This window comes from Lissotriton helveticus, chromosome 10 (genome assembly GCF_964261635.1).
Source record: "Lissotriton helveticus chromosome 10, aLisHel1.1, whole genome shotgun sequence".
Classification (NCBI taxonomy): Eukaryota; Metazoa; Chordata; class Amphibia; order Caudata; family Salamandridae; genus Lissotriton; species Lissotriton helveticus.
In genome coordinates, this window is record NC_136071.1 from 355494578 (window position 1) to 355514372 (window position 19795).

At 48.2% G+C, this 19795-nt stretch overlaps 1 protein-coding gene across 8 annotated transcripts in view; it reads right to left on the reverse strand.

Moving 5' to 3' along the window:
* The window catches only part of LOC144783823 (uncharacterized), a 982913-nt gene that overhangs the window by 349954 nt on the left and 613164 nt on the right, over window positions 1-19795 (reverse strand). For all 8 annotated transcript variants that reach the window (XR_013601608.1, XR_013601607.1, XM_078662569.1 and 5 more), the window contains 3 exons: window positions 13894-14058; window positions 8330-8500; window positions 6852-7019 (listed from right to left, as the gene is read on the reverse strand). Coding sequence is in view for 6 of the 8 variants with exons in the window: in XM_078662569.1 (XP_078518695.1) it covers window positions 6852-7019; window positions 8330-8500; window positions 13894-14058 (504 nt within the window). In the remaining 2 variants the exon portion in view is untranslated. The remainder of the gene's footprint in view (window positions 1-6851; window positions 7020-8329; window positions 8501-13893; window positions 14059-19795) is intronic.

A 19795-nucleotide genomic window follows, 5' to 3' on the forward strand; every position in this document is an offset into this window, starting at 1 on the left:
GTGGGGGCCAGTGGCTTGGAGCAGCAAATGGCTGGGGTAGCTCACAAAGGCCTGGACCCTGCCCCTCCCCGACCCAGGATGTGCTTTGTTTCAGGTCCCTGAGAGCGGCAGGCTCTCGACCTAGGGGTCCAGAATAATGTCTGGTGGTGGCAGCTGGCGAGTAGGCACTCAGCCGGGACACTTGAGTTTGGTTGTTTTTCAGGGGGCATCTCTAAGATGCCCTCTGAGTGTATTTTTCATTAAATCCCACAACGGCATCAGCATGGGTTTAATGTGCAGAGAAGTTTGATACTAAAGTTCCCAGTTTTCAGTTAAGCTATTATGGTGCTGTGGACTTTGTGACGTCAAACTCCCATACCATATACTCTTTATGGCATTACTGCACTTACAATGTGTAAGAATTGACTTAGGCACAGTAGGGGTAACAGGGCTAATGCACCTGTACCCTCACCACTGGTAAAGTGCATCCAGCTAGAGGGTTGCTAGGGCAGTGGTTTATAGGCATGGCACACAGGGATGTGTGCCATGTCGACTCTTCACTTTGTCTGCTCCAAAACATGCAGTCTGCAATCGGACCAGAATACTTAAATTCCAGAACCAAGCCATACACCACGCAACGTACTCTACGGTCATCTTCAGAGAATCTTCTAACAGTCCCCAATTTCAAACTAAAAACTAAAGGAGGTAAGACTATGGCAGTCCTAGCGACCAAAGCCTGGAATTCCCTGCCAACACAACTAAGACACACACAAACTGAACTTATGTTTAGGAAGTTCCTAAAAACCTGGATCTTCGCTATCCCAGATAATACTGTGCTGTCTTTTATCTAAGCTTTGCCATAAAGTTCTTCTCCTCTCAGGTGTCCTTCCTCCGCCAAAGCGCCTCATGGGGCTCCCTGAAAAACTCAAATGGAGATTGGATGTCCTCTTGCCATGCTTGCCTTTAACCTACAGGGAGGTGACTCATAAAGGAGTAGAGGTTTCCCCCTTCTGATCTTCTGTTTACCCATCCAGTTAGGGGACCACTCTGTCTTGTTAAAGGGGTTGGGAGAAGCCTCTCCAAGAACCCAAACAGGTTATTGTGGACTATGTACTAGGGCTAAGGTCCAGAATGGCAGAATACATGAAAAAAACTTTCAAATATTTCTGAGGCCAGACTGAAGCTCCAGCAGCACTGGTATGACCAAAAAGCAGCACTGTTGGAATTCCAACCAAAGCATAAGGTGTGGGTTTTGGATCCTGTGGCACCAAGGTCCCTCCAGGACGAATGAAGTGGCCTTACCCCATCTTAGAAAAGAAAAATGAGGTCACCTACTTGGTAGACCTGGGCACAAGCAGGACCCCCAAAAGAGTGATCCATGTGAACCACCTAAAGCTTTTCCATGACAGAGCTGACAAAACCATGCAGACGGTTACTGATGAGGATCAGGAGTCAGAGTGAACCTCTCCCTGACCTCCTCTCCAAAGAAGGGTCAGTGGATGGAGTTGTCTATTCAGACACCCTCACTGCCCAATAGCAGGCTGACTGTTAGCAAGTCTTACAGTAGTATGCTAAGCTCTTCCCTGTGCGAAGTTAGCCTGGCATATGATGTCCACTAGTTCTAGTGGGCACCTTGCACTAGTCTAATCGGCCCTTATTGATGGTGGTTTTAAAGTCAACCTTATAGAAAGCTATTCTAGTGGTAGCATGGACCAGCAGTCATCAGGCTAAGACTTCAGTAGGCGATGTTAAGTAAGTTCTTTTACCAATTATAATCCCTTGAGTACCAAATGAAAGCACACCACACAAGGTATATATCAAATATATATGTATTTATTCTAAACACAACCCCTCTGCACTCTTTATGAGGTCAGAGGTTAAAGTACAATACAAGTTACTCAATTAGCATACAATAAGTTGCACAGTATACGTTTTGCCCTAGGGGCCTCACAAACCATATACTAAAATAGTGGTATAAGAACCACGTGAGAATTAGAAAGCAGGCCTGGGGCCTGTGGAATCGCCGGGGCTACTATAAACAACCAAAGGGTAGGAAGTAGGAGGCCCACGGGAGACGCGTGCAGTGTCTAAACACAGACGTGGGTTACCATTGACTTTCTATGGGAAACAAAGAAGTTACAATTATACAATTTAAGAATACTTCCGGATGGACTACGATGAAACCCTTTTAGACTTAGACACTAGTAGGGCCAATACCATGGAGACTACCAGAGTACACGTGTTACCTCACCCACGGAAGCCGGGTGCAAAGGTGTCTTTTGATGTCGGGTTTCGTCGTCGATTTCAATGGAGAGCTGCAAAGAAGTGCTGCAGGCGACCAGAGGAAAAGTGTCCTGGTGGATCCAAGGGTGGATCGAAGTTCTGAGGAACCTGAAAGCAGAAGGGACAGAGTCTGGGTCACTTGCCAGTGACCAGGATGGAACCAGGCGATGTTTGGTGATTTCAGGTGAAAAGGTGAAGCTTGTCTCTTCAGCCACGAGGTCCAGGAGGTGTCGACGATGACCAGGAGCTGGATTTGAGCTGTCCCACGAAGGATCTAGTTGACTGCGGTGTCGGTATCCGGATTGGACCCAACAAGCCTTGGCAAACGCAATTCACGCAGAATGTTGAGATTGGCTTCGGTGCAGACCAGCAAGGTCTGTGGCGCTTCTCCTTTGTAGGGAAGCTGGAGCAACCAGGAAAGCAAGTTAAATTCAAAATGGAGTCTTCCAGGGGCTCACTAGCCAACAGACTAGGAACCGGGAGGACGCGTTGAGCTGAAATGCAAGAGCGGGCCCCACGGGACACTCGTGGAGTGTGGGAGCCTGAGCTTCGGTGCAAATGGTGCTCGGGGCTGGGGCTTCTCGTACCCCAATGCACAACTGCGAGATACCTCGGGAGTCGATGCAGTTAACAAAATGCAGGATGTCCAGGAGTTCCGGTCCCACGTCTCTTGTGTCCGCCACGGGTCTCAGCTTTGCTGGGAACGTCGAGCAGTGTCAGAAATGTCTGGAAGTCCGTGTCTTGTGTCACAGATTTTTCGGGATCCGGCGGGAGCCTCGAAAATGCAGACCGGCAAAGTTGCTGTTGGTGCCTGTTTGAACAGGGTGGTCACTCCTTGACCACAAGGGAGATGTCTTCCGTCTTCCAGTCGAAATGGAACGTTGAAGGTCCAGATTTGTGTTTCAAAGTTTCGTCCAGGGTAATCTAAAGTCCTAGGGACACAGCTCCTGTACTTATACTAAGTTTAGGGGTTGGACTAACTGTAACGTCCCTCCTATGGGTGGACCTGGGAAGGGGGTGGATACACCCCTTTCCCTTTGTCCAGTTTCGCGCCAGAGCTGGGGCAGAGTGTCCCAGCAACCGGTTGGAACTGGGAAATGCATGGAGACCCTAGTGTGCCCCAGGCAGTGTCTGGAAAGCATTCACTGAATGCAGCCCTCCCTGCCCCAATACACAAAAGCCTGTCTGGGGAGGTGCCAGCACCTCCTTGGACAGGAAACCTATTACCCAGGCCTCCCCTGCCAGAGTTTCGTCCAGCAGCAGGAGGTCAGACTCGTGTCTGTGGCAGCAGCATCCATTTTGTGATACTGAGGCTCTGTTTAACTTTAACCGGGTAAACCAGCAACTACATGTCTTCTCCCTCTAGAAGGGTGGAATGCTACCCCCGCCGCCAGGACTGGCGAGGGGTAGTATTCCAAAGTATTTGACACCTTACACAACATGGTTCGATAAAGCCAAACCAAAGTTAGCATTAACCGCGAGGATTATAATGCACTTGAGAGTATATGGTATGGCTATATCATAGAACAGCTATAAGGAGATGATTCCCAAAGCTGCAGAGGGGCTCAGCGCACGCTAGGGCACCCTCTCACATAAAACCAAGCACTCTACCTCCAGGATTGTCGAGGTCTGCCTTAGGAGTGACTTATAGGTATATGTGTCTATATGTATGTGTCAGTTTGGAAGGTCAGCCAGGGGTGGCATAATACATGCTGCAGCCCCTGGTAGGCCTTGGATGCACCTATGCCCTGGGTACCTATGGTACACTATACAGGGACTCACAAAGGTGACCCAATACCCAATCTGGTGTGTACCTAAAGTACATGGAGTCCATTTTATAAAGAAAGCAGGTAGACTGGGGCCCTAATTAGCAGGGCCTCAGTCCAACTAAGTCGAAAACCAGCAAAACACCAGGGAAAAAGTGGGGGCAACCATATAGTCAGATTCCATCTTCCTACATTCCCCTTGACCCCTGATCAGACAAACTGGTGGACACTGGGGACAGTGTACCTGTCAAAAACAAAATCTTTTGACAGTCTGATCAAGTTGAGGAGCGCATAAAAGCTGAGGTCAGCAAGATGTTGGATTGAACCCAGCCCATTGATCGTAGCCCCCAAACCTCATCCACAGGGTGGCAAGCGAGAAATGAGGTACTGTGTGGACTATAGAGGACCCAACTCTGTCACCAAGACAGATTCTCACCCCATACCAAGAGCTGATGAGTTGATAGACAAATTGGGTGCAGCCAACCTTCTTAGTATCTTTGACTTAACTACAGGTACTAGCAGATTGGCATGGCCCCTAGAGACAAAGAGAAAACAGCATTCTCCACACTTGATGGGCATTATCATTTTAGTGTTATTCCCTTTGGTTTAAAGAATGCCTCTGCCACCTTCTAAAGGTTGGTGAACCAAGTCCTCGCTAGATTGGAGGCCTTTAGTGCAGCATATCTTGATGATGTTGCTGTCTTTAGCTCCACCTGGCAAGATCACCTGATCCACCTTTGGACAATTTTAAAAGCCCTGCAAACTGCAGGCATAACAATCAAGGCATCAAAATGCCAGATAAGGCAGGTAACAGTTGTATACTGGTAACACCTTGTTGGCGGGGGCTAAGTGCAACCTTTATAACCCAAGATCCAGGCCATCCTAGAGTGGGAAGCTCCAACAACCCAGACCGAATTCAAGGAATTCCTTGGCTTGACTGGGTACCTAAAGATGCCCAGGTAGGGAGATGTCGTGAGCCAAAGTGAGTAAAAAAATCTAAGTACATTAGAGGCACTACCACTCTCCTAGTGGCACCAGGGTTGGTGTTTCTGGCCTCAATATACAGGAGTCCGTCCTCCCAATAGGCTCTGACATCTCCCTTTTCCTGTGCAGCAGCTTGCTGCCTCAGCCTTTCAAGAGTGGGACATGTCTGCTGTCCAAGGCACAGCTGTTCCTTAGTGGGTCCCCATGGGCATAAGAGCTCAACCTGGTAAGGGTCAAGTTTCATGGACTCAGTTCCCTCTGAGGCTTCCACGTCCTCTCCCTGAGGAGAGGGGTCCGGAGTATTTGGCTGTTCAGAAGCTGGTTTCCCAGTCTTCTTAGCTTTGTTCTTCGAAGGTTGGGCCATTCTTTAAGGCTCCAACACTTCTTTTTCACCCTGTTTTCGGCTCTGTGCTCTAGTCTTGATACACAAATCTCAGGGATGTTCAGCATTGCTGCATGGGTGTTCAATTCTACCTCAGCCCATGCTGAGGTCTCCAGGTTGTTTCCAAGCAGACAGGCAGCTAGAAGCTTTGAAGACACTACCCCCATAGCTGGTTTTTGTGGCCCTTTACAAGATTCAGGCTTTTCGTCTTTGGGGTTCTCACCTCCTTTCCCTTGGGGAGGTTGGACAACCCTTTTCTTTTGTACGCCCCCATTGACTGCTTTTGTTACCCTAGTCTTGACACAGTGGCCTGCCTTCTTTCCCAATTCTTGGGGAGGAATTAGACCTAGGTCTACCAGATGTTGATGTAACTTCTCATTAGTGCAATTACTCAAAATATGTTCTTTCATGAAAAGATTGTAAAGTCCATTGAAATCATGCACTTTGTTTCCAGTTAAGCAACCATCTAGTGTCTTAACTGAGTAGTCTATGAAGTCAATCAAGGACTGGTTTTGGGTTTAGTGAGCCCCCCTGAATCTAATTTTACATTCCTCAGTTGTGAGCTGTAGCTTTTACATGTGAAGGTAACCTGGAAGGAAATCACTCTATTTCATAGACTAACAAACATCCTCAATGAATAACAGATATTAACATACATTCACCTGTCCAACACATTACAGTCATCTTGCGCATATTCACTTATCCAACACGTTACAAATCCGGACATGACACTCCATATATGACTCAATCCCTGCACAAAAGAAGACAAGGAATGCATTTATGAGGGAGTGGTCAGATTTCAGATGGTAAGGGCAAGTTTGGGGCTTCCTTCCCAGCAGGTATAAACATACATACTAGTTAGCAATCAATCAGCTCCTACTAGTTAACAATCAATCAGCTTCTCCAAACCGCCACTCAATCCAATATCTAATATGAGGGGTAAAAGTCACTGTTGATTATAAGGATACACATTGGCTGTATCCTCTACCCAGTAGAGCATAGGCTTTACCGTCATATTTCATATCAAAATCAGGAACCACCTCTGATGATTATGGAGGTTATTAAGTCCATTGGGAGAAAATCTAAACGGACCAAGAAATACAACTTGGCAGGTGAGATGGTAGCACAGGACCATTGGCACCAGTGTCCACACCACAGTTAAAATGTCTGCCCTTAATAAATAGCCTTAATGTATGCATGCAAATTCTCAAACTCTTATGGCTTTACTGGTACACTTGGAGGTGCAAACAGTCATAAAGTTCTACAATTTATAGATGTAGATTTACAACTTCTCTTGAACTCACCCTTGATCTTCATGTGCCTCTATTAGCTTATGTGCAAAAACTGTAAGCACTAAGAGCCACGGAGTCCCCAGCATTACGTTCCATTTAAAAACTGAAAAGGTGCATCAATATTTAACAGACTGACAACTGAAAAGTTAAGTTGCTTTCACTCACCTTCTAATTGCGGCCTACGATTGGCCATTTCCATCCGCCGCATCTCCCTGAACCCTGGAGTTGCACCAGTTGCTGTGCTGCTGGTGACCGGGCTGGGCATCCTGGTGTGTGGGATCATGGCACCCCGCATGAAGCCTGGTGAATAAGAGGGGCTTCTCTGGGTTGCCTCTGTTTTAATAAGAGAAAAAGGAAATAGAGAGCTAGACAAACAGCATACATAAGTATAAGTAAACTAAGTCAAAATTCGACTTTGCCGTTTAAGCCAGCAAGCTAGATTATTGAGTTCAATGTGTGCTCTATTTGAGATGTTGAGAGAACATGCAGTGGTCCTTGAGTCTACCAAGCCAGTCACAATGGCACAAGCAAATCTGGAACACTGGTCCAGTCTCCTGCAAAGGTGAAAGCATCACTAGGAGATCTGCTGTAGGAAAATGGACATTGTGAGGGAGCCAGTGAATCCTGACTGCTTAAACTTGAAATGTACCAGCCTACTGAGTACTAAAGATGGAATCAAAGTGCTGTCTAAGCAGAGGAAGAATATTACTAAGCGTATGTGCTATTTTTTAACAAATATGGAAGCCATACCTTCACTTTCTGGAGAAGACAGTGACAAAGAGCCACAGACATTTGTGAGCTGGTGACACATTGGAGCAAAGAGCAATGGTAACCCAACTTTCAGTATGTGCAATGCTTGTCATTACTGCACTTTATAACAGACATGTAACATGTTTTCACAATGTCTTCCTGCGGAACCTCTGGGACAACATAGAGTAGTAGACACCGGAAAGACTCTTGAGACCCCCCCCCAATATGTAAGCAGTGCTGCAGTGCTTGCTGAATACTTTTCACCACGTTCAGCCATTGAAGCTTAGTCATGGAATCTGTCATAGCCTTATTTAGGCTGGTCCTAGCTTGCACAATCCTTATCATTTTTACAAGGCCAATGAGCAAAAATGAAAAAAGGTCGAGCAGAGTTAAGACTCTCACCCAACCAATGTGACAAATGCATGGAATATTTTCAAGGTTGTGGAAGGACATTGGTTCATTGCTCTGTATGGATCCAGAGACCTAACTGACAACTGCAGAGAAGACTGTTTAGTAAAGGCCATTGTTCAAGATCATTGTTTACTACTTCTAGTTTGGCAAGAGATTCAGATTTGAGACTGGATGGAAGTTGCAGAGGTAAATGGGATCAAGGCTATGGGATCACATAGAACTGTGTCAGGAAGTTCAAATGTGTGTCATTTTTAGTGATCGAGGAATGAGTGATGGTTATAGCAGCATTGACGAGCTTCGGGGAACACAGGTCGCCGGGACAAGTGGGGGTCTCTATGATACCAGAGAGGAGTATTGCAGTGCTGAAAGACATTGTGGGAGAACTGCTAGCTAGGATATTCAATGGGTCCATTGGACGTCACCTAGGGTGACTTTTAGCAATCTGCCTACAATCTGGATATTGGTGTAGGTGGACTACTTACCATTTGGCTGATGCCTGTTACTGTCCATCTCATTTCTCTGCGGATCCCTGAAGGCTGGTGAGAAGTTGGAGCTCGTGCTACTGGTGGACAAGCTAGGATGATTCACTGGGGGTCTCTTTGACAAGCTTGTCAAGCTTGACAGATGGGAAGGGCTGCTTGGAGTTACTTCAACTTTAATGAGAGAGAGAAGAGCAAAGATAACTGCAACAGTGTACATGAGATGGAAACGAGTGTTAGAGCATGAATACATCAAAGTAGTTAATATTCGCTTTACCAAGTACTCCACCAGACTAATGTAATTACATTTTAGGAATATGTGATCAACTAAACAGAAAGGGTTTGCTTTCTGACAAGGTTTTCCTTACCGCAGCACTTCACGAGTACAGCTTGAGACAGAGAGTGAAGTTACTGGTAGAGACAATTCTAGCCGCAGATTCCTGAGCGTAGAATTATCCCCATGCGTGAGACTGGATCTGGGGGCGGTACTATGTGACTCCGCCCTGACGTCGTCCGCGGGCGTGACGTCAGAGAGGTCACATAAGCCCCATCCCGGCGCGCTGATGTCAGTTTTCTTCGGATAACTTTTCTGCACCACATCGCGGAGCCATCAGAAACAAACTGTGGAGAGTATGGGAACAGTGTGCGAAAAAGCAGTGAAAATAAAAAAGGGAACAAAAGGAGAGGAACAGCACCATATGGAAAAGTGCTAGGCACTAAGGTACTGAAAGCCACAGGGAAAGAGCAGAGCACCGCTCTGAGGAGCAATCTTGCAATCTAAGGCGACATCCTCCCTGGAGGCAGAAAAACATGTGAGGAACATCATAGCAGACGAATGAAAGTCTGCAATCACAACCCACAGCAGTGAAGGTCAACAAGACCGGAACAGTAGAGTAAGGGTAAATTACCCCACGACCACACCAACAAGGACAGGCACGTTCTCTGGAAAGAACAAGGGTCGAGGCACAACCACGAGACCCCAATTTAGAGGACTGCAGAGGAGTCAAAAGTTCAAGCAAGGAAAAAGGGCATGAGCAGGCCCCACACTGGAAGACCAGGGTGCAGGGACGCAGAAGTACCCAAGGGCCACCCAACCAATCACCAGAAGGAAGGAGTGAATCAAACAAACAGAAGGAGCATCCCAAAAGGGAGGAAGGGAAAGAGGGCACTCGCTGAAGACAAAAACCACTCGGAGGCAGGCGAGTGCAGAAGACTAAGCTGAAGGTCCTCGCAGAACGGGGAGGAAGGGCGGGTCGTGAAGGAATCTGCGTCCAGAATCGTCTCTACCAGATACACAGTTATCGAAGGTAAGTAACTTATACATCTGATAGAGACTACCAGCCGCAGATTCCTTAACGTAGAATAGATACCCTAGCCATACCCAGAAAGGAGGAGGACCTTAGTGAGAGCCTCCCAGCAGGAAAAAACACAGAGCCCAAGCAGGGGATGTGCAATGGGAACAAGAAGGTGGCCTGGCCCCCACCAAGCAGAAGGAAGCTAGGACTAGGCGAGGGGAGGCCAGAACACCCCCAGTCCAACCAAGGCATCAGGGACCTCAACCAGAAAGCCCTGGAGGAACAGACAATGGCAGAGGAGTACCGAGGAGAAAGAGTCCCCCCAAATTCCAAGGAGAAGAGATAGAAATGGGGCAAGGCCCTCCACAGGAGAGCACACACAAGGGAAGAGAACATGAGAACCGACCTCTGCCTCCAGTCAGCGCAAGGCAGCAAAGATGCCAAAGTAAAAAAAGGCAGGCGAGAGAAGAAGAAGTAGGCTCGCAAGACTCCAGCAAAACAAGGGCAAGGGCACAAGGGCCCCCCGCCAGGACCCACATCTGTGGACCAGAAGAGCAGGCAAGCACCGCCGGCAGCAGGCCTGAACCAAGAAGCCGAGCACCCAAACAAGCGACCGCAAAGCAAAGGCAAAGGCAAGGGAAATCCAACCCCAATAGGGAGACCGTTCAATACAAACCCGACCCACAAACAGAAGTGGGGCCAGCCAGAAGAGAGGAGGAGAATTACGGAGGAAGGACAAGGTTGTCCACCAGAACACAGGAAGGACCAGGAAATCTAATCCCGGACAGAGGACCAGGCCAAAAAGCCAGACAAAAAGGGGGGAAACACCACAGCACAACGCCGCAGCCGGCATGCCAAAGCTGGACACGCGATGCACTGGATACAGAAAGGACAGACCTGGAGCAGCGCAAGCTACTCCCAGACAAGAGTCAAAGAAACTGCACCAGCGGCATAGATGAACGCCAGGAAAGGCGAGGAACCCGCAAGGGGAGTCCACACCCACCCATCGTAGGTCAGAGCTATACAATAGCTACCAGTGCCCCACATAGGGAAAAATCCTGCATCAGAGAACAAGAACACAAAGAACTGCGGTTAGAACCACAGACGACTTATCAATCAGCCAAAAAATACACAATTGCCAAAGGAGCTGAATCAGCAGCCAACAGACGAGAGGGGGGCAACCTAGGGACCCCGAAGGCACGTCAAATCACACAGAACATACAAACGGGCCACTCAAAACAACAGATTCCAGGAAGAAGGTGGGATAACACTGCCCATCAAGCCCCGGAGGAGCAACAAACCAGCTTACGGAGAGGAAGGAGGGCGAAGCCCCGCAAGGAGACGCTGAATGGCAGAGTTCGCATGAGTGTTAAACAAAAGAACCCCATCAAAGGGCAGGTCGACCAGAACCTTTCTAATATTCTCAGGAAAAACACCACCCCGCAACCAAGCATGAGCCACAGAACTGGCCATAGCACGACCGAGAGCATCAGCAACATTCAAGGCCACACGGAGAATAAACGCAGCCAACTCCCGACCATCTAACACATGGTGCCGTAGATCAGCACGGGCATCTTCGTGGGAGACGTGAGACAGAAGGGACTCCACAGAATCCCAAAGGCTGGAGGTATCCCTGGCCAACACACAAAGAGTGTTGAGCGCACGCAAAGTAGCAGTGGAGGAAGCAAAGATGTTACGCCCCCACGAATCCAACCACCGGGCCTCCCGTGACGGAGGAACCAACACCACAGGCAAGGACAGAAAAGCAGCCCGCAGAAGAAGGCCCTGAGTAGAAGGGTGGAAGGGAAGGCAGACTGGGTCGTGTAGAGCAGGACGGTTCTGATGGAGGAGCGGCTGAGGCACCTTATCACTCATTGCAGGACGCTACCAATCCCCCAGAAGAGAGTTGTGGAGCGAAGCTTCGAATGGACGGAGCAGCTCCCGCCCACCAGAGCCCTGCTGAAGGACCTCCAACAGACGGTCCATAGGGAATGGGGTGACGGGGTCACCCATTCGCAAAATGCCAGCGGCCGGGGAAATAGCTCGAACGAAGGCAACACTGGCCTCCGCAGGGCGCAGCAGGGAAGAAAGCAATTCCTCCGTGGGCGACCGCAGTAAACTAAGCCGTCCGTGCAGCTGGAAGAAGAAGAGGCCAGCCCCTGATTGGAGGGGATCCAATGATGAGTGGGGAACCTGAGGGCTCCCCGGGGAAGGCGGAGTAGCCGGCGGAGCAACCAACCGCAAGCTGTGGGAGAGAGGGTCTGAGGATTGAGGCTGCGGGGTCGGCGAGAAGCCCTCCCTGGAAGACGCCGGTGAAAAAGCAACGATGTGGTGCCCCGTCTCTGGAGAAGAAGAGACCAGGAGACGACAAACCTCCGGAGAGGATGGAACCTCTGTAGACGAGTCGAGGACCCGACGCTGGCACGGGGCCGTGGAGTCCGCCACTGGTGCCGGCTCGGCGCGACCGGCGCCGGAGTGGACACTGACTGTGCCGAGTCGACCTCCATCACCACGTTTTCCTTGGGAGAATGGGGCGGGGTCGGAGCCGGTTCGGCTAAGGAACAGCGCTGAAAAGGCGCCGGCTCGACCTCACCCGAGGCAACCGCCCGCGTAGAGGACCGAGAGGGACAAGGGAAAGCACCCCAGGACACGGACTCCATCCGCGGCACTCGCAGGGCGAAGGAGGAAAGCCTTCGGTGCCGGAAAGGCGCCGGCTCGGTCTCCGGTGAGGCAGCCGCCCGCACAGAGGACCGAGGGGGACTCGGGGACAAGCCCTGAGTCCCGGCGATCTCCTGCGATGCCACAGGGAGCCCTGTAGGGATTTGCGGCGAGGCAGGGACGCCGTTGGTTGAAGAGGGGAGCCCCACAGGACCGCACCTCGACGACACCACCCTCCTACAACCTGAAGCCAAAGCCGCTGGCAACTCTGTGGAAGGACGCACGAGGAAAGCGATTCGCAGACGTCTCAGGAAGTGGAGGAGGGGCCAAAGAAGCCTATAGAGCCGCAGCATAGGCTGTCATTTGGGCCCTAGTTGCCCCAACGCCAAGGAACGGCGGGTAGGGTGGCGACAGGCGAGGGTGCACGTCCCGAGGGGAACCCGAGCCCTCCGCCGAACGAGGACAGGGCCTCGGAGACAAGCAACAGTACCTACCAACCGGCGAGCGACGCCATTGGGGCCGTGGTGAAGGGTGATGCCACAGTCGGAATCGGTGGCTCCTGGCTTCCGAGGAAGGGGACGGACGCTGGGACAACACCGACCTGGACAAGCGGGCCGACAGCAATTTCATCCAGCTCTCCCGCCGGACCTTCGGATTGAGGTGCTGACAAGCTTCGCAGTCTGTCGAGTCATGGTGCTCGCCCAAACACCACATACAGGGTGAGGGTCCGTCGCCGACATCTGGCGTGCACAGGAGGTACACGTCTTGAAGCCCGAAGGCATTCGCACACTGTTCCTTAACGCAAAGCGTGAAAAAAAGGACCCGATCCGGATCCAATCTGCACGCGGCAAAGAGAAAAAACTGATGTCAGCGCGCCAGGGTAGGGCTTATGTGACATCGCTGACGTCACGCCCAAGAACGACGTCAGGGCGGAGTCACGTGGTACCGCCCCGGGCACGCAGAGATGCTGTGGCAAAGAACATTTTCTGGATCCAGTCTCACGCCTGGGAATAATTCTACGTTTAGGAATCTGCAGCTAGTAGTCTCTATCAGATTAACTGTGCAAAAGATCTTAATGGTATCCTCAGTGGACCTGTAAACTGACCTATGTAAAAAAAGGGTGTGATCTGCCACACTTCCCAGCAAGAAGATTTGCACAATGGAGTCTTTGCTGAGGACTACTGGCAAATAAGGCACAGGTGTGCAAGCGAGATGGCAGCTTGTACTGCAATCTTAACTACCTCTATTCTGCTGATCAGTCAGACACCAACTGCATTGGTATAGCAGAGGAAGGTACACATTCACAGTCCTAGAGCCTCTGTGAAACTGTGGGCAGTGTCTGGTCTATGGCACAAGGAGGCAGCACTTACCAATGTGGACCTGGAGAGAGGCACAATATAGGAGTTGTGCCTCCATAGGACATAACTAGGAAGTTTTAATGGGCCCTACATTCACAAACTTGATTGTCACATGCTATTGTCTCTCACAAGTAGTGCTGAGCCCTTAGATAATATGTATGAAGGATTCTGGGATCTCAAGACTCTACTTAGCAATCGCAAAGACCAGAGTGATGCTCTGGTCACAACTTGTTGAAAGTAACAGGTTAAGCCTTACCGTCATCATACAACCGCTTCATGCCAACATCAGTCCTCCTGGATTCTCGCTGCCGTGGGGATAGGCTAGCCCCAGGCATCTGAGCAGGGCTCATCCTCTGTACAGGTGTTTTCTTTAGGCAGTTCATAAGAGCTGGCAATTGTGTGGTACCTGGAGCAGCTTCAGCTATGGGGAATGTAAGCAGAAGGATGATCAGGCCATGGATCTTACAATGGACCAGATCCTAATGTCTCAAAGATGTAAAAGTATTTCAAAGACAGTAAAGTTTCAACAACCTTTATTCTTCATATACTAACATAAATTACAGAAAGGGGCATAAACATATAAAATCTCAGTAACATCCATTACAAAACCAAGGAGAACACCATTTTGGTCCATAGTGGTTCAGGAGATTCCACTCCATTTGAAAAATATTTAAAAGAGCAAGAATGCAGTACAGCAGAAGAGGATGCTTGGAAATAGAAGAAATAAAACCAGGATTTGTTTTCCCTAGAGATACAATAATGTTAAGTGTCTTACTTTTCTCCTTAATTTGCAGGAGGATACAATTTCCTTAGTCAAGCAGTCACATAGGGAGGTTTGCACGGACTTGAAAGCAGATGAAGGGCAGTTTGCAGTAATTTTCACTACCTTTACTATATGCCTTTCCTGGGTTAGTCAGAGATTAATGTACATTATCATCAAGGCAGGAGGCAGTGCTTTTTCCATTCTAACAATGTACTCTCTGAGCTTTTAACAAAACCTTAACCAAGTTCTTTTGGGTGGAGAACATGAATTGGTTATCCACATGCTATACTCATCGCCTTCCTTCACATAGATTTTGATTTCATTTATGTGCTAATGTCCTCTGTGCATTGACTCCTCTTTTCTTATGATCCATGGTGGCCTAATCTCACCTCTTTTTTGATACAGTGTTCCTTATGAATCCGTGTCTCTCCTGCCATGTTTGTGTGAGCTTTACTGCTTTACAGGGCACCTTTTGAGACCTTACCATCAAACCCACTCACACTGGCATGCACCTGGTGTTGGGTACTCTTACTGTGAAGGCAAAAAATGGACTATAGTATGCAGCTGGGTTAACAATAGTTCTCTATGGTCAGAGACCTAGTGTAAAGTAAATAAATAGAGGAGCCAGTTGGCCAATACTACTTTGACACTTTGCTTAATCAACTGGTTTATATGTTACACCAGCCAGTTGACCTTAAAGTCTGTGAAGGATTTTCTTGGGGTTCCAAAGAAGTCATAGGTTACTAAGCAGTAACTGCTATGGTTACTAATGTTTACCACTGATGTCCTGAGTTAACAACACAGCCACACTTAAATTGAATAAGCAAGTACTCCCTTTTGGCACGTTAGTCTCTCAGGGAACAGGGTTGAGGAGTCCTTCATAGTAGTAGTTTATTATCCCTGATTAATTAAAATCATTACATACAAATAAAAGCAAAAATAAAGTGAGAAACAGTGCAAAAGCAGAGTAAATGTAAAAGCTTATAATTTTCCAACCAATCCTTTTTAAACATTTGGTAAAAAGACACTTTAAAAAAGGGTCAGTTGGGTTAAAACGTGTAAGGATTGATCGATCGCATGAACAAACTCCAAGTTCGATAAAGGCCACCCTCAAAAGTTCTCTAGTGTCCTGCATAAGATCTGGAGACATGTAAACCAAGTGAATCATGTCCTCTTAACGTGATCCACATAAATGACAACTCATCGATTTACTTTAACCAAGGGAGTCTACTCGGACGGGGTGGAATACCACCAAAGTGAAACAGCATAAACTTCCATTTTAGCAATACTGAATAACCAGAATCAAGGTAGGGCTGTGACTTCTGGAACTTATAGTTGTGTAGCACCATCCAGCCATGACACCTATTGGACAGTATTGCCTTGTCAGCCGCTACGGACAGCTTCTTTGCGGTACCATTTAGCAATCTTTTTAGAGCGAGTGATTGTTTAAACATACCGAATTCTAGATGAACTTGCTCAAAGTGAAGAATTTTTGCAGATTAAAGACACTCCTATATTCCTCTGGAATTATGTTATCCAGCTGTGCAGCATCATAAACACAAAGTGCCTCTCTCGCGTAAGTCAATGTCGAAAGGAGCTTGGCATCCAAGAGTTGAGCCCTTCAGTACGTTATATGGGCATTGCCGTTGCGTAAAAAAATATTTGTTTGAGGTTGGAAGGCTCATTTTTCATCAAATAGTACCCCAAGTATTTGTATTTGGGCACAGTATCCCGGGGCTGACCTTTCACATGACATCTATGATGACCTTTCATTTGGCTGGAGATGACCATGCATTTGGATTTGGCCTGGTTTACTAACATCCAATTCGTGGCAGAATATGAGTTTTATTTATCTAGTAAGCGTTGGAGGCCGATTTTTGTTTGACTTAAGAGTATCACATCATCAGCATATAGTAAACGTGAGAGATTAGAGACTCCAAGATTCTGTGCATGGGAGTTGACTAAGTCCAAAGCTGTAGAAATATCGGCCAAAAAAAGATCAAATGACTGGGGTGCCAACCCGCAAAGGACCTGATGCGTGAGGATTTTACTTGACAGTCGCGTACCATCAGCTATCTTAGTTCTTAGCTAGGTGTCAGAGTATAAAAGTTGTATTGCTCATAGTAGGTGGTTTGTATGCCCCAATTCATTAATTTAAGCCCCAGAAATTCTGGGATACTCAATCAACGGCGGCCTTGAAATCAAAGAAACATAAGAGCAGTGGCTGCCACTCAGATAGCATATGGTCAGAGACTGGCGGTTTATTATTTTTGTGTTTTACTGGACCGCCTGTTAGGTGTATGGAAGGGTTTAGCTCAGCTACTAGCATCGTGTTCTTATCTACAGGGGGTAGATCTTGTTCCCTTGTTCTATTCTGGAACTGCATGCTCATTTATAACAACCTTAGGAAGAGGGTCTAAAGCAGATGGCAATATGGGTGTCAAGGTGTTCCTGAAAGGTTGTGGGTTTATTTGAAGCAATCTGGGCCAGTCATACCGAACGGTCCCAGTGGCACTTATTCTGTTGTCCCTTATTCCTTGGGCACTATCACTGCAGAGGGGGTTGCCTCTTTTTGACGTTTGTGCTGTGTCGCTTTGACTGTAGGAAGTTTGCTGAGTACGATTATATTAGTTTTAAAAACCATGATTTGCCAGCTCCCAATGTTCTTTGTTAGCATGGGATGTACCTATATTCGGAACACTAGAACTGCTTGGACCCGGAGTGATGGTATGTGTGGGGCTTTGATTACCCCTTTGCACAGCGGCAAGGGCCTGTGTATTATGTTCCTCTTTACCTTTAATGGCGACAGGGTCCAGTTTGCTTGATGCGGACCTGAAGATGGAGAAAAAACCCTGTTGCAGTTACTTCATATGAGCTGATAATTCCGACTTTTAGTCCTTCGAGTTGTTTATGCTTATCGGGGAGAGATCTACCTGGTTCCTTCTCTAGCAGATCTGTGCTGGCCCTATCAGCACCTGGGTAAAAACGTGTTTGAATAAGAAATATTGTGTTGCACCTCTTATTCTTGGCTTTCCTTTGCCTTTTGTTGTAGCGATTTGTAGTACGGAAATTATCTGTTGGCTGTCGTGTCAGCGTTAAAGATTAATCTGCTCTCGAATTCCTCGCTTGTGTTGTTCTTGTCTGGATGTTACAGTCAGAGTCCTCAATTGAATTTTCCATCACAATATGCAGATGCTCGTCAACTGTTTTTGAAGCAGTGGTTTGGCACTATCCCTGACTAGAAGGAGCTAAGCTACCAGCTGAAGCCGAACAGCATACCTGGAGTGAGTGAGCAGAGAGCAGGTTTACAAGAGATTTCTTCAGATGCTTGTCCTGGCATGTTGTTTGAGTAAGGGTCATAGATTCGCTTTTATTTCTATGGTGAAAATATCTAAATCTGAAAGTACGGTACTGAGTTTATCAATGATCATTCAGAAGGAACATGCTGTCTCCTAGTCTGCGAGAAGGTGGTCTTTCGGCAGCTGGAGACGTTTGTGAAAGCATCTGGTGCTCTGCATCCAGCTCAGTCAGGGTTTAGGTTTGCCTACAGCACGGAGACTGCTCTGGTGGAAATGTCGGAGGCTATCAGAGAGTGTATTGATGGGGGCGGCAGGGAGGCCCTGATTTTACTCTACCTCTCTGCCGCCTTCGACACGGTGCCCCACCAGCTGCTCTTGGCCAGGCTATCTGCGATCGGGATTTCGGGCCTGGTCTGGGAATGGGTGAAATCTTTTTTGAATTTCCGCTCGCAACAGGTCTGCATGACTCCATGTGCCTCCTCGTTCAGGAACCTTGCAACAGGGGTTCCGCAGGGCTCCACTTTGAGTCTATTGCTTTTTAATATATACTTAACCCCTCTGGTCTATCTGGCAGAGGAGCTGGGAGCAAAAGTTATAGCGTATGCTGACGACACTCAGCTGCTATTTACCTGGAGGGGCTCGGACCTGGCCACTGACACCGCCCAGATGTGCCTAGCATCAGTATTCCGCTGGCTGGCCAAGGCATCTCTCAAGTGTAATGAGGATAAATCGGAGGTCCTCCTGTACGGTTAGTTTCCTTTGGACTTCAGACACTGCCTATGGCTGCCAAACTTCCCTAGTCCACGGTCTGAGGGAGGACCTGCAAAAAATCTGGGGGTATGGTTTAGCGAGGACCTGCGGTTTATCGACCATGTAAAAAAACTGACAGGAGTCTGCTTTGGTACCCTCAAGGCGCTCAGTAAAATCTTCCCGTTGCTCCCGAGAGTGGCCAAAGAGATGATCGCCCGTGCCCTGATTTTGTTGAGGCTGGACTATGCCAATGCTTTGTTCATTGGCATGCCCGGCTATCTTCTGCGCAAACTCCAAATTATACAGAATGCCGTGGCAAGACTCCTCTTTAACGCCTCGAGGAGATCCAGCGCTGGGCAATATCTACGGGAACTACACTGGCTGCCGGTGGCCCAGCGAGTGCAGTTCAAAGTAATTACCCTGGCTCACCGGGCCCTCCACAGTTCTGGTCCCACCTACCTCAGGAAGCGCTTTGCCTTCTATGTACAGAACCGTCCTTTGCGCTCTGCCTCTCTCCGCTGGAGGATTATCCCGCGCTTCCGCAGAGCTCGCTTGGGAGGCCAGTCACTCTGTTAAAACTGCTGAGGCCTGGAATGCGCTCCCTCCAGACCTTCAACTCATACAAGAGTTCCAACTCTTTAAAACGCACCTAAAACACATCTGTTCAGTCAGACCATCTAATTTGTCTCCCGCCTCTACTCCAGCCCACTCACGCGCCAGGACACTCAAGAGTATTAGTGCGCGTTACAAATTCACTATAACATAACATGATACATGCTTTGACTGAGCGCAGGCTATTAGACTGTTTAGCTCACAGAGCTTTGTCTGTATCAGCTAAAAATACAGCTAATGTGCTCAGGAGGTCAACTTGTAGGTTCATTTTATTAGATTGATCATTCAAAGCGTCTACCAGTGATTGTTTTTAGCAATACATCCCAAGCACTGGAGGAGGGGATACCTCTGCTATTCTTAACTTCATTTGAGGATTGAGTAAATGCGAGATGTGTGCAAACGAAATGAGCCACTAAAGCCGGCTTCTTATGTGGGTCCTGTGGCCACTCAAATGAAGGTGATCGAGAAACATCTGCGAAGATCTTGTCAGAGTTGAACTCACGAAGTGGAGCTGCATACAATGTCCCAGTTTGACTTGTCTTCCTCATAGTTTCTGTAGTAACGAAAGATATGCTGGTGTCTAGCGCAGGACAATCTTGAGTGCCCTCGTGATCATCATCGAGAAATAAAGTTGCCTTGAAGGATGAGATGGCTGATTCGAGGTAAACCAACATGTCTCTTCTAGTGGAGATATCCCAGGGTAAACACAATCCGAGTAGCCAAGCATTATTGAA